Source organism: Cervus canadensis, chromosome 28, assembly GCF_019320065.1.
Source record: "Cervus canadensis isolate Bull #8, Minnesota chromosome 28, ASM1932006v1, whole genome shotgun sequence".
Lineage (NCBI taxonomy): Eukaryota > Metazoa > Chordata > Mammalia > Artiodactyla > Cervidae > Cervus > Cervus canadensis.
Genome location: NC_057413.1, coordinates 4,363,071 through 4,378,181, shown reverse-complemented (window position 1 = coordinate 4,378,181; position 15,111 = coordinate 4,363,071). Strand labels below are relative to the sequence as shown.

The 15,111-nt window shown below is 43.9% G+C and overlaps 1 protein-coding gene across 1 annotated transcript; it reads right to left on the bottom strand.

Annotated features, from left to right (window-relative positions):
• Positions 1-342: 342 nt before the first annotated feature.
• Positions 343-14,589, bottom strand: SNRNP48 (small nuclear ribonucleoprotein U11/U12 subunit 48). The gene is made up of 9 exons (XM_043449983.1): positions 14,384-14,589; positions 11,160-11,273; positions 10,840-10,900; positions 9,958-10,032; positions 5,260-5,448; positions 4,656-4,777; positions 3,007-3,095; positions 2,539-2,703; positions 343-543 (listed from the first exon to the last, which is right to left on the bottom strand). The coding sequence occupies exons 1-9, from the start codon at positions 14,540-14,542 to the stop codon at positions 495-497; spliced, it is 1,023 nt and encodes a 340-aa protein (XP_043305918.1). The 5' UTR covers positions 14,543-14,589; the 3' UTR covers positions 343-494.
• Positions 14,590-15,111: the final 522 nt, after the last annotated feature.

The window sequence follows — 15,111 nt, the reverse complement described above, 5'->3', positions numbered from 1 at the left end:
TCTGATACACTGCTCTCTCACATGAGTATGCCCTTCCTCTCCTGATGAATATTTGGGTTGTTTTCTCTGTTACAGTTCACCAGTGCTTACCCTTTGGGTGGCTACAGGTGATGCCAGCACAGATGGTGCTCCAAGGGTTGTTTAGCCTTATCTGCAAGCTTTAATTTATCTGTAAGCTTAATTACAATAAGAATGCATTTATCTATTAGTTACATAGCCTAAATATTCACTTTAAAGAATTTTTTGATACATAAATTATATTTTTAAAAAAGACAATGAAACACAATCAGCAACAGAAGGCAATCAGGTAGGAAAACAAAGCTCTAGAGCATCATCATGTACTCATGGTTTGAGAGGTATTTATTGAAAAATAATGCTGTGAGCACTGAACAGCCGACGTAAGCACATGCTCCCACTGCAAGCAACGACGACAGACACCAGCATACTGGTTACCGGGGCACAGGCCCGATTAACATGTGCATAGACACTGCGCTTTACATTTTTTGCTTTCTTCTTTTATGACTGTGATGTCTTTCCCCATCCCTGAAACCAAAGGGGTGAAAAAAAAGGACCAAAACTTTAAAATAGTAATTCACAGCAATGCACTTATATCAGATATAAACCAGAACAAGTTAAAATATGCATTTAAAATGGAACAGTTCTTTTAGTTTTTTTTAAAAAGTAAAGAAAAAAAAGCGTCACTAAAAATACAGGACAAAACTGAGATGAGGATACAGGTAAACGGATTTTTTTTTTTTTTAAGCTCTGCTTTGGAGTTACGCTCTGAATGTCTGTACAAGGTGGATGACCTGAGAGTTCAGGTCAGACAGGACTCTGGAGTCACAGGAGGAACTCAGAGCTCTGAGCTCCACATCGCGGCCCCCAGCTCAGCTCCCTGCAGGGCATCCCACCTCAGGGGGTCTCAAGGAGGAGCACTTCCTGCTGACGCTCAACTTATCCTCACTGAAGGAAAATCACCCATGTTTAGGTTCTGAGGCTATTTAACATACATCAATCAATAGGGACTGATTGGACATGTCAAAAATTACTTAAAGAGGAGGAAAAACTAACCAACCAGGGAAAGTGAGAGAGCACAGTTTCCGACGGCCAATCAAGAGTTAATGTGCACGTAATGACCAGAGGTTATCCTTCAGTAAATGGATCAATAGGGATGACTAAGAGACTACTTCATAATTTGAACTGAGAGCTAGCTTTAAACCTACGAACTGAACGATATCAAGGTGAGCAGAATTAGTAAACCAGTAAGCCTGACTCCTGGTCACCACTGATCCTGGAGAGACACCATCTAAGAGCTCACTTTTAGACAAACACCGTGCAAACGAGACTAAGCCTGCCTGCAGCGAGCTCAGTCTAGGACAGAGAGAAGTAAGGTAAACGGATCGCAGGTGCTGGGCAGAGTGGCAACAAATGGGGAAAAAGGCTTCGCGGAAATGGCTAAGCTGCATCTTAAAGGCTGAGGAGGAGTTTATAAAAAACAGTCAGCAGAACAGGAGGTGCGAAGGCATGGATGAGGCACAGCAGGGACGAGGAACAGTGAGGAACTTGGGCTGGCTAGGGCAGACATTATGAAATCACAGGGCAGGCGCAAAACGCAAGGTAGAGAGCCAAGTGCCCTGCTCCCGGGGGTCTCGAGAGCTGTTCTAAATCATGAGACTTCGGCCACTGAAGGGTTTTAAGAGGTGAAAGCTCACTCCAGCAGCTGGGTAGGGATCCCAGGTCCATACGGGACCAGCTTAGAGACAGAACCGCCAGGAAAACTACCAGAGGACAGCGTCCAGGGCAGGGGGCGGGGAGCATGAGGGGGACCGTCTGCACACAGGACTGACGGCAACCAGGACCCTTTGGGAAGGAGCAAGAGACGGCATTGAGCAGGGCCTCGCGTTCCGGCTCAGGAGGACAGACGCCGGTCACCGTGAACCAGGACAGGCGTGCGGGGGCAGACAAGTCTGGGGGCAGGCCTGGTGAAGTTAAGGTCCAGGCAGAGGTCCACTGAGCGGCTGGGATACACGAACAGACCTGTGTCAACCTGGATTATTTCAGTATTACTTTATATCTCCCCAGTGATCAAACGTCTATCAGGAATCCCAACAAGGGCAGAGCTGACTGCCGTAAAGCCTGGGCCTTAGTAAAGCCCTTTATCTGAGGGATTCGTGAGAGAGAGAAAGAATGACAGCAGGAAAACAGCGGGGGCGGGGACAGATACTGAAGGACGGGAGAGAGACCCAGGCAAACAGCTCTGTGACGCAGCGGGCTTTCTGCCCAGACGTTACTTTCCTGTGTCTCGGAGAGAAAAGTTAATAAAAAAGGAAGCCAGGTGCGAGCAGGCAGCCAGCCACGCCAGCAGAGCTGTGGCTATCCGCCCTGAGACAGGACGCATGCGAAGGGCCTTCACACAGTGTATCCCCCTGCCTCGCGTTGCTTACACTCCATTTTCTCAGCATGGCCTGTGATAGACGGACTGTCCCCATGTCAGAAGTAAACAACTCAGCAATGAACGATACATGCCACCGGGCTTACCTCTCCTTCCTTCTCCTGGAGTCCCAGCTTCTATCCTTGTCCTTATTTCTTTTCCGTTTGTGTGGGCTCCGACTTCGGTCCCGTCTACGCCATGAACACTCACCGTCCAGATGGCTCCCCCCAGACTGCCTTGAGTCCACTGAAGCCGACCGTCTTTCTTCGCTCCTGAGGCAGAAAGAAAGGTCATCAGCTAGTTTCAACCACTGGTCTCCATGACAGACCAGCCTCGAGCCCAGCATTCTATAGCAGAGACCAAATAAACATGCATCATCTTGCACTCCAGTAAGGGGGCAGGCAAAGAAACACAGCTCTGCAGAGTATGTTTTACAACTGTGGTGACAGGAAGAGGAGGAGCCTCCGGGTAAATCAGTGTGCTGTCAGTGGTCTGAGGAGCGCCAAAACCCAGCTGGACAGTGCCCGGCACCAGGCTCAGCGGAGGACCTCTCCCACGACGACACGAGGACACACCTGTCCGCCCCGTCCGCGTCCTTCTCCTGCTCCTCCTGCCAGTGGCCGCTCAGCTCCTCCATGTGCACGCTGATGACATCCCGGATCACCTGCGGGCGGGGAGGAACCAACTGCCAGGTGAGAAAGCTGCTCGAGAAACGCGCAAACATCACCGCTCGTGATCAGACATTTCCCGAGAGCTACGACGCGGTGGACGGTGGGACGTGTGCGGTTTAGGAAACACAGACGGGCGACAGACACACCAAGGACTCAGGGGCACACGATCATGACACGTGTTAACTCAGCCCTGAGAGTTTAGAAACCACGTGCAGAGAGACAGCAGACGCAGGAAAGGGGCACGTGGCCAGCCCTGGGTGATCTGGAGCACACACACGAGCGAGTTCTCTGTCCTGTCTGCAGTAGTGCTGGAGATCACCGAGACACAAGAAATCACTAAAAGGGCGGGGAGCACGGACGTGTTTACAGACGGAAGACGTCGGGGATCTGCTCCCAAACCACCAACTGTCGGGGCAGGATGAGAGGGAATGAGTGGGGGTAAAATAAACAGAGACCATATGCAGATGATGGTTTTCCTGGTGGCTCAGTGATAAAGAACCCGCCTGCCAGTGCAGGAGACAGGTTCACTCCTTGGGTTGGGAAGATGCCCTGGAGGAGGAAACAGCAATCCAGTATCCTCGTCTGAGAAATCCCATGGACAGAGGAGCCTGGCGGGCCATAGGTCATGGGATCGAAGAGTCAGGGACACAACTTAGCAATTAAATCAGGGATTAATGCACTTAACGGAGAAGGCACTGGCACCCCACTCCAGTACTCTTGCCTGGAAAATCCCATGGATGGAGGAGCCTGGTGGGCTGCAGTCCATGGGGTCGCAAAGAGTCAGACACGACTGAGCGACTTCACTTTCACTTTTCACTTTCATGCATTGGAGAAGGAAATGGCAACCCACTCCAGTGTTCTTGCCTGGAGAAGCCCAGGGACAGGGGAGCCTGGTGGGCTGCCGTTTACAGGGTTGCACAGAGTCGGACACGACTGAAGCAACTTAGCAGCAGCAGCAGCAATGCACTTAAATTGTATTATATACATAATACTGTAAGTTACACATAATTTATACCAAAACACTGCTTAAGCCCAAATGTTTAGTAGAGTACATAAAAGGACACTTAAGTTTCTGTCAAAAAAAGCTATTTATTGAAAATTCCTTTGTCCATAAGCATTATTTCAATTACCTCTCACAATAACCCTGCAAAGTCTGTACTAGTATAAAATGAAAAAAATCTGAATCTTAAAAAGCTCTTATCATTTGCCCAGGTCAAACAGACAGTGATAAACTACAGGATCAAAACTCAAGCCTGGGACTGTCTAAAGTCAAAATCTACGTCCTCAGCATGATGCAGTATCACTTTCTCAAAAGCAGTACTTTTGTAAGACTGCACAACCTCTTTACGTTAAGATCTTGGTACTCTGAAGAGCCTTTGTCTGGTGAAGGCTGGGTCTGAACGTGATGGACAAATACAAATCAGATGTGGCCACCAGAGCCACGTCCTCTCAGAAAACCTCTAGGCAACTGTGGAAGCCACGGGACAGGCGACGACTGTGTAAGGGAAACCTCTGTGTTCAACAAGGCTCTACACAAATCATCTATGACTTACCTCAGTGTATGACTTCTTGGTTATGTGAACATTCTTAGCTCTATAGGACTGGCGTCTTCTTTTGTAATCTCTCACTTCTGCCAGGATTTCAAGGTAAGATTTTGGACTTTTTCGACTATTATCTAATAAAAGAACAAAATAGAATTATTACATCACCAGAAACTGTAAATTCTTATGAATCAGAGGGAAGGAACACCATAATCATCTGATATTTTACCACATTTTAATGTAGCGCTCTAAAAATTCTATGTTGTATAAATGGACTGTTTTATATCATTCCTTTTCTCGTGCTCGCTTCGGCAACACATATACTATATCGTTCCTTTTCTCTGGCCAATAGCTGAATGTAAAGAGTGTTTTAAGTACAGAGATTAAAGTAACAGCCCAGTCCTATGTAACATTCTTATGGAACGAAGGTATGCTTAATGTAACAACCAGTGAACAAAATTTCAAGTACTACGTAAACACCTTAACATATATGTTAATATCAGATGATACAAAACCATCCTTTTCCAACACAAAATGGCCTGACAGATCATCTTATTAACACTTAAAGGATGAAACGACAATTAAGAAATAGAAAACTAAGATATTCATCTCAAACCTTGATTGACTTTGGCAGCCAAGTCTACAAAGAGATCACTGTCGTTTTCGATAATTTGAGAATCTGAGCGTTTTTTCTTTGTTTCCTCGACTACAAAATCATAGAGGGCAAGACGATCGGCTTGAGTCAGATCACAAACAAACCGTTTGTGATTCAGGGGAACTTCAACAGGCAATGAAGAATACACCCCTAGAGTAAAAATAAGATCACAAGGATAAATAATACATGAAGCTCTGTGGATTTACAATCTATGGTACTTATCTTTAAACATGCATGGTAATAATGTGATGCTTAATTAACACAAGCCATTTGTTTTCATAGCAATCCCTAAATATACAGAACAGCCACCTGTGTGATAATGGTCAACACTGACTCTATCCTGAATGCTGCATCCACAGGAAGGACGGACGTGGATGTTGGCTATTATCCCCAACAGTGCTGAGATAGATCCCATGAAGGCAGGTAGTAATAACCATGAGACAATTTGCCCATTAAAAAAAAAAAATTTTTTTAAAGGCTCCCCATACTGTAAAAGTAGATATTAATTTTCTCTCTATACGCTTTTCCCCATAAAACGTAAAGGAAAATGTTTTTAATAGGCAACACACATTACAGCCCCCTTGAAAATAAATTATAGAAATACGAAAAATGTGTTAAAAACATAATGTTTATGAGACACCAAGCGAGATGTTTCACAGTCAAAATACATCCCATTTGGGCAATGACTTAGAGCTATGGACCAAGGGGCAGAAATCCCAAACTTTCTCTTTCTCAGATCAGAGACAGACAGACTGAGACTAAAACTTCTCTTAATTTTCAGAAGCCGCGCATGTTGGCTTTACCAAACTAACTGAGAAAAGTTATCAACAGCAAGCCCCCCCCTCCAAAGTCACAGAACTTTCTATCATCTGCTCATTAATGAAAAAAAGTAAATACAATACCTTGATATGATGTATTAAACATTGAAGAAAATTTTTGAGATTCAAATTTTCTCAAAGAAATAAAAAATTACTGTAACTGTAAATAAAGCAATTTAAAAAGATTCTTTCTAGACTTCATCATTCATGAATGCAAACAAAGAACACCAGCTACTAAAGGAATCCTTTTAATGTTTGCTAGGTTACCCTGAAGTAATCACTCAGGTTCACAGGACAATATAAAATCAGTAGCTCTTCTCAGATACTTATAAAAGTGGCAAAACAAAAATTCAAATGAGAGCATACCATGAACTAAGGATAACAACACAAGAAAAGAGATGACTTTTACAGGTCTATAAATTACAAGGAGAGCTACACTGAATCCGAGTCTTGAAGTAACAGTGATGGATAACAATCTGTACTAGTAAAAGGTTCGGAATTGGTGGGCAGGAGGGGCTGCCCACTGTCAATCCCTCTCACTGTAATTCTGGCAAACACTAGGAAAAGCCCCTTTATGCAGCCAGATTTTGAACCCTTCAGTTTATGATATAAAAGTGAGTTAGCTTTGATAAACCTATTTATCTGATTATAGGCTACATATTTTGGAAGAAAAATACAAAGATGAAAAGAACACTGATGTAGTTTAAAACATGTTCCACACAAACCTTTGCCTGTTCTTTGTAAACAAAGAAGTGTAACTTCCTCCTTAAAATATTTTGGAGTTTTCTTTATTCATCTTAAATTTCTGTATGGTCAAGCCTGACACTTAAATTCTTTGAAATTCAACTAAAATTCCAAGTCAAGACTATAATGTTGTGACAGTGATTAAGATAAAGTTTAGAAATTTGAATGATACTTTTAAAAGGATATCATTTGCAAAAAGGATACTGCATATCTTTAAATAAGGAGTACATTCAGGTTCCTAATTCCTCTTTATACTCACCCCAATTACTGAAAAAGAAAAAGTACAGGAAAAGTTAAACAACAAATGGCATTCAAATCATTCAGAACACAGATATTTCTGACAAAAGAAAAAAAATGGATAAACACACTTAAAGAAGCTTACATTTCCACAAAACGTAAAAATTCAAATGCAAGTTTCTATATGATTTGGAGATCTATCTGAATGAACTGTCATCATACTAACTGTGACCCTCTATGTACTTTTTTTAATAATAGCTTTAAAAAACTGTCGTAAAATAGACACGACACAGAATCTGCCATTTGACCCATTTTCGGGTGGATAGCTCAGCGGCAGCGCACGACTGTGCTCCCTGCAGCTCTGCCCAGCTCCAGAGCTCTGCCGTCACCCAAACTGGAACGCCAAGCTACTTTCTCAGGAACCGGAACTCTCATTCTTCTCTGTTAGTCCTTTTGGCCATCACAGGGCATCTCAAACGTGTTAGATACAACAGTAAATATTAATAATATTAACATTAACTAATATATTTAACAACATTAAATGTTAACTTGTGTCAAAGATACGAATTCAGAATTTTGTGAAGAACTCATACCAAGTCAATTTCCTAACACGAGATGCAGAAATGAGGCCCTTACAGATAAAATGATTCACTGAAGTCTCACGAGTGGGAGGAAAAGATCAGGGTTAGAACCGTCATCTCCCATCTTTTAGGATGCTTTAGCCCAGTACACTCATGTTCAAATCACGGCCACCAGCCACACAGGTGCCATGAAATTCAAGTACGGCGACTTGAATTTTTAATATTGAAGGGAAAAGATCATGAAATATAAAATGATTGTTTATTCCAACATAACTACATCTGAAAGTAAATAAGTAGATCTAATGGCTGTTCAAGCTTTGACAAAGATTAACAGGCTGAGAATTCTATACTTTGAGTTTGGGTCTGATATGACCAATGAAATGAAAATACAAGAAACTTAAAATTTAGTACGTAACCAACAAAATATTAATTATATGGAAAATGTAAAGCTGTTCGTGTTAGTCATTCCTTCAAAGTAAACATCATAAGAAGATATTAAAGAGACTTTTGTCCTGGGGTAAAAAGTTTTAAATGTGTTAAGACCTAAGTGGGCCACAAAAAATCATCTCTATTGAGAAATTGCAGAGCTGTACATAAGATGAAAAAAAGTTTTAAAAAGAGGATTATAGATGATGTAACAAGTTGTCCTTAGCAATTAAATATTAAGACAGTACAAAAATCCAAAATCAAAGTTCCTTTTACCTACTGAAAGAACTATTCATTTAAAGTAATTGTTTGCTTTTGTAAAGAACCAAATTCAATGTTCAAATCCACAAAATTCAGAGCTAGGTTTTCAATCCAGCTTATATTAAAGCACTAAAGTGTTAGCTCACTTCTGTGTTCCTCTGTTTCTTCACCTAATATGGAAGAGAAAATACTTGTCTAACTTATCACAACTGTGATGTCAAAGAGAAATGAAATACACAAGAGAGTTTTGGAAAAAAACAAAAAGAATCTCTTCTAAAATAGAAAAGTATGGAGGAACTTTAGAACAAGCACCCCAGAATTTCATCACCTCTGCTGGACAGGGTTTATTTCCTTATCTGAAAAAAACAGATGCTGGAGTAGATAAAATAAATTCAGTAAATCTCACTAGCTAAGGTCAAATAAAGTTAAAACTAGTAACTTCTCCCAAAACACAAAAACAAAATCCTCTACTTTTTAACTGTGTCTTAACTGAAGAGGGGCCAAAGAAAGCTTGACTGACCACAGCTCAGTATCTCTTTGAGTAAGATGAGAGTCAAACATCCCTGTCAAAGAGTAACACCTGGATCCTTCAAAACAGCAAACACAAGAAACATGCTTCTGGCTGCTACAATATAATGCAGACTGAGACCAACAGACTTCCTCCTTCCAAAGTCACAACACGATCGAGGGAGAACAGCCCAGACACTGGCTCACAACAACAGGGTCATGACCCTAAACATCAGTGAGGGAGAAGAAGGTTAGGTGCTCAGAGAAACGTGCCTTCAGAAAGCTCAAAGACAACTGAGAACCTTTATCAGAGGAGCCAGTCGGGGTTTGGCTGGATGTCCTACCTAGAGTCAGAAATCTATTAATTCCATTTACCCACTTACTTCTATGATTTTGAAGGATGAAGTTTTCTTCCAATTTCCTAAAAGCTCAAACCTAAAATTCTAAGCTTGTCTCTGCTAAAGTGAAGTCCCAGGTAGCATCTCTTACCCCAGCTTCCAAAGCTGGGCACCAGGTTCCCACCACCCTCTGAAATGGTATGTAACACTGTCCTTGCTTCACTACAAGGAGCAGGGACGGTGCTGGGTCTTCTTCAGCCCGAGCCTCTCCTCTCACATTGCACCTCAACATGCTTACATGTAACATCGGGCTGATTCTCCAGAGGGGCTTCCCAGGTGGCTTGGTGGAAAAGAACCTGCCTGCAACGCAGGAAATGGGGGTTTGAGGCCTGGGTCGGGAAGATCCCCTGGAGAAGGAAATGGCAACCCACTCCAGTATTCTTGCCTGGGAAATCTCACGGACAGAGGAGCCTGGTGGGCCAGAATCCGTGCAGTCTCAAAGAGTCAGACACAACTGAGTGACTAAACAGCTAACAACAATAACAATGCTCACAAGGAAGGAAATCTCAGAGTGAGACAGTCTACTCAGGGGGATTTATTTGACACCAAGTACTTAGTCTAATGTCAGATGGAAAGCTTAACCTATTTCATATAACTGTGTTCACAAGATTTCTCTTGAAAATTAGTGATATGCGCTATGGAGGAAAGACAGTCTAACTAATTAGCTCAAACTATGATGCCACTTACTTTGATTATAATAATCACCATCATTTCCAACTGCAGCTCTAGCTTGTTTAATTATCTGGAATTGTGAGTCCTTATCTGTCAAAAAAAAATCCATAAACACAATATGAATCAGTGTCCACAATGGAATTATTAACTAGGTTCCAATAATCCAAGCTTTCTGGGCACTCTGAGAAACCTTCCAGAACCTTAACAACCCACCTTGCTGCTGAGGTAACCTGAATGCAGAATTCTTTCCAATCCACCAGAATCCAATAAGTAACCAGACTTCGAGCAGTTCAGAAAACACTATTAATATAATCAAGCATGCAGCAATTGCTGCTGCAAACGTTAGCAACCAATATCTAACATTTAGTGAATCCCAGCTAAGTGTCAGGCAGTATTCTAACCATATAACGTATGTGATATTTAATCCTCCTTACAGGTGTTATGAGCGTCATTCCTATTTTACAAAGAAATTTAGGCAAAAAAAATCGGTTAATTACCTTATTGAAAGCCACACACTATTAGTGACAAAATTAGTTAAATGAGGCATTCTGATTCCAGAGCCCAAGATTTTAACCTCTATGTAATCTGTGAACACGCAGAACACATTTCCACACTCAGCTCTATCTTCAGCTTATGTGTGTGGCCAGGTTTTTGTTATAACCAAGAAGCAAGGTATGTGCCCTATTGTAGGACGCTCTAGAGGATTTCTGGTGTGCATTATAAACCTGGTCTCTAAATTTCAAATTGAGTAAACTAGTGTCACTATAAGCAATACCCTTCTTAATCAATCATAAGGAACTTACAAAACCCATTCTTCTGATAATTCAAAAATGAAATATCAGTACCTATATACATACAGCTTCACTAAGATATTTAAAAATTATATTTCATACTTACTCAAAGTAATTGAAGGTATGTTCGCATTCTCATAGAAAAAGTCAGAATTATACATTTTATCCTAAACAGTAAAAAAAATAAATAAATAAATCTTAATGTCCTCCAGTATCAGATGACTATTTTAATATTTGACATAAACCAACAATAGGTTTAGTATCATCTAAGCATTTCTTGCAATCATTTGCAAAACGAGGCAAATACCACTGCACCTCACAAATGACTATTATTTTCCCAGAAAACCTCACACTACGCCTTCCAAATACTGTGAGGATTTATTAACGCATGAATCACACGACATATACACAATAAATATATGGTACCTCCTCCTCTTTGGTGTAGCCCAGTTTCCTCAATCTACAAGACACCATGTGCTTTGCTAAAGACGACTTAGGCATGTGGTGATTGGAATCGTACGGGCAAATCGCAACTTCATCCTATAAAGATCAAACAGAAGCAAAGGAAAGGGTACATCATTTTTCAAGAAATAACTATACCATTAAATGTTTTTATATCCTCTTCTGTAAGCCCTTCCACCCCACTTCCCGTGTGAGTGTACGTACACGTTAAAAAATAACCTCCCTGGTTCTCTTTACCCCTTATAGCCTATGTCCCCCTCCAACCCTTCAAAGCCCACCTCCTCAAAGATGTATGTATGCTCACTGCCTGGACCACCTCACCGACCATCTCCCTCTGAGGAACTCGGAGGTCCTTACACATAACCCCTGCGCCCTCTCCCAGCCCCCGCAGGACACCGTCTTCGTCTGAGGTAACACCAGCCCCTCCCAACCGCTCCCCCGCCTCCGTTCTCCACCCCGAGCGAGTGTGCATCCGAGGCCTGCCACTTAATGACTGTACCAACTCAGTCACGGTCAGGAGCCTTCCTTTCTCTCAGTTTCTTCACCTGTAAAATGGGTCTAATGGCAGGACCACTCACACAGAGCTACTGTAAAGATTAAATAAACTATACCTGAATTCATACACATAAAGCAATTCAGACAGGGCCTGGTAAACGGCACACAGTCAATAAACATAAGCAACTATAACTTAATTAAATTAAAATTTAGTTGCCTGAGCAACTAACACTTTGGCTTCAAGTATTTTCATGTCTCCCCCTACTGTTCTCATTAAGAGAAAAAATATATATATATAAATATATATATATACACACATTCTTTAACACAGTTGGTCCAAGGACCTTTAAGCTCTGGCCCCTACTGACCACCATCCCTCTCTCCCCCCCCCATCCCAAGCTCTTACCTAAGCTTAACTTTCAGAGGTTCCCTGATCTGTGCACAGCCTTATCTCTGGATTTCTACCCATGCTGTTGATGCTTTCTCTGTGCTGCACCTAGTTAATTTAGCTCCTTTCATTGGTCAGTTTAGAATTCACTTTACAAAGGAAGTCTTGGCCACCCACCCCCACAGCCGCACGCACTACAGCAATTCGGACTCACCCTTCACAGACTTTTTCACGTTGTAACACAACGTGGCTACTCTGTATTCCCCCTCACCACCACCAGTCATTGGAGGGCAGAAACTGACTGCGGTTCACTCAATTACAGGATGAAAGCATTCCAGCAGAGAAGTGAACCTTCACTGCCTTTCTGTACTGCACGTGGTCTAGGAATTATCAATGCCACCTTCCAGGATGTTTATGCCGGTCACTCTCCTGAATATCAATCAGGTGTTGGTTTTGCAAACATGTGATGCATACCCACAACTGATTATCAGAATTTCAGAATTTTATTTTTAACTTCTGGCCACACTCCACAGCATGTGAAACCTTAGTTCCTCACCCAGAGATTGAACTCATGTTCCCTGCACTGGAAGGCAGCCTTAGCCACTGAACCACTAGAGAACTCCCAAGAATTCTGCACTTTTAGAGCGGAGTTTTAGAGAGGCACTCTCAGGGGCAGAATGCCCGGGTTCACAGCCTGACTACCACTCAACAGCAATGAGTCCTGGGATGAATGCTCACCTCTCTCGGTTCGTTTTCTCATCTGTAAAAGGTGGCTGAGGGTACCTACCTCAAAAGGTCATTATGAGTATTAAAGAAGATAATATATAGTAAGTGGCATAAACAAAGAGCTACTTAACTGTTAATAAAAGAAATCTAAATTTACTACATTGCTGGGTGCACAGTGTCGTGGAAAGGCCTGGGAGGCTCTGCTCAATGGAATTCACAGCTTCAACTATACCTCCGAACAATGAAAGGGTTTTTTAAAAAAATTATAAACCCGTAAAGCATAGTAGGTCTCATAAAGTATGATGCCACCTGAGCACTTCCTTTCACCTCATTAAAAAAAAAAAATCTGGGGACTTGCCTGGTCATCCCCATGGCTAAGACTCTGTGCTCCCAATTCAGGCGGCCTGGGTTCGATCCCTGGCTTGGGAACTAGATCCCACATGCTGCAACTAAGAGCTTGCGTGCCGCCCACTAGGACCCGCTGCAGCCAAATGAGTATATAATTTAAAAAACAAAAAAAAAGATCAGATTGCTGACCCTAACACACTTGCCTACATCTCTTCCCAAAGCAATCCTAACATCCAGGAGAGCTGCAGGTACCGACTCCTTTAACAGTCCTGGAATGCTGCCAGTGCCGTCAGAAATGCACTATCTTGTGGCAGAGGAAGGCGACCTGCAACTCCCCAGTTCTCCCAACATGGAACCTGCTTGAGTTCAGTTCAGTCCCTCAGTTGTGTCCAACTCTTTGCCACCCCATGGACTGCAGCACACCAGGCCTTCCTGTCCATCACCGACTCCCAGAGTTGACGCAAAGTCATGTCCACCGACTCAGTAATGCCATCCAACCATCTCATCCTCTGTTTTCCGTCCCCTTCTCCTCCCGCCTTCAATCTTTCCCAGCATCAGGGTCTTTTCCAATGAGTCAGTTCTTCGCATCAGGTGGCCAAAGTATTGGAGCTTCAGCTTCAACATCAGTCCTTCCAATGAATATTCAGGACTGATTTCCTTTAGGATGGACTGACTGGATCTCCCTGCAGTCCAAGGAACTCTCAAGAGTCTTCAACACCACAGTTCAAAAGCATCAATTCTTCAGCACTCAGCTTTCTTTATGGTTCAACTCTCACATTCATACATGACTACTGAAAAAACCATAGCTTTGACTAGACGGACCTTTGTTGGCAAAGTCTTTGCTTTTTAACATGCTGTCTAGGCTGGCCATAGCTTTTCTTCCAAGGAGCAAGCGTCTTTTAATTTCATGGCAGCAGTCACCGTCTGCAGTGATTTTGGAGCACCCCAAAATAAAGTCTGTCACTGTTTCCACTGTTTCCCATCAACTCCCCAGTTCTCCCGACCCCGAACCTGGTGCCAAAGCGGTATCCACGCGCAGAGGACACGGCAAGACGCCAAGCAGCACCCCAGGCCCGCCCGTTTATCTCACTGTAGCCCCGCCGCGATTCCTCTGCTTCCCCGGGAGCGGTGCGAGCTCCCGGGAGGCTGCAGTCCCCGAGTCCCGCGCGCCCCCCTCGGCCCTGCAGACGCCGCGCCCTGCCCGCCGCCCATGGCCCCGTGGGCCTCTCACCTCAGCTGCCGCCGCCTCCTCCCCCGGCTCCAGACGGTCAAGGCTCCAGCCCAGCGACGCCGTCATCTCCTCCAGCGTCCGGCGGCAGCTCTCCACGAACTCGCTCAGCTCCTCCCGCAGCCGCCTGCGCTCCTCCATCGGGGGAGGATCGGCCTCCATGGCCTCAGCCGCCAGTGCGCGATCCCGGAAGAAGCTGCTGGACTGCGGGCGGCGCGCGCGCGGGCTTCTGGGGCGGGGGCAGGGCCACGCCGCCACGTGACTGGAACCGCCAATAGGGAAGCGGCCCGGGAAGGGTGGGTGCGTTTGAGAGGTCTCTTCCGGCTTTTTCCTGAAGTGGCTGTTTTTGCCGGGTTTCTGGATGCGTTGGGCTTCCTTGAGGGCTCAGACGGTAAAGAATCCGCCTGCAGTGCGGGAGACCCGGGTTCGACCCTGTCAGGAAGATCCCCTGGAGGAGGGCATGGCTGCCCACTCCATATTCTTACCTGGAGAATTCCATGGACAGAGGAGCCTGGCAGGCTCTACAGTCCTTGGGGTCCCAAAGAGTCTGACAGGACTGAGTGACTTTCACTCACTGTGTATGCATTTGCCCTTGGCCTTCCCCGAACGGTGTTATCCAATCAACAACCCCCCTCCCCATTAAAAAAAAAAAAAAGGCTTATATCAACAGGTAAGTTTTAAAGAATTGTACAATGAACATTCCCGTAGCCGTCCTCCACTTATTAATTGCT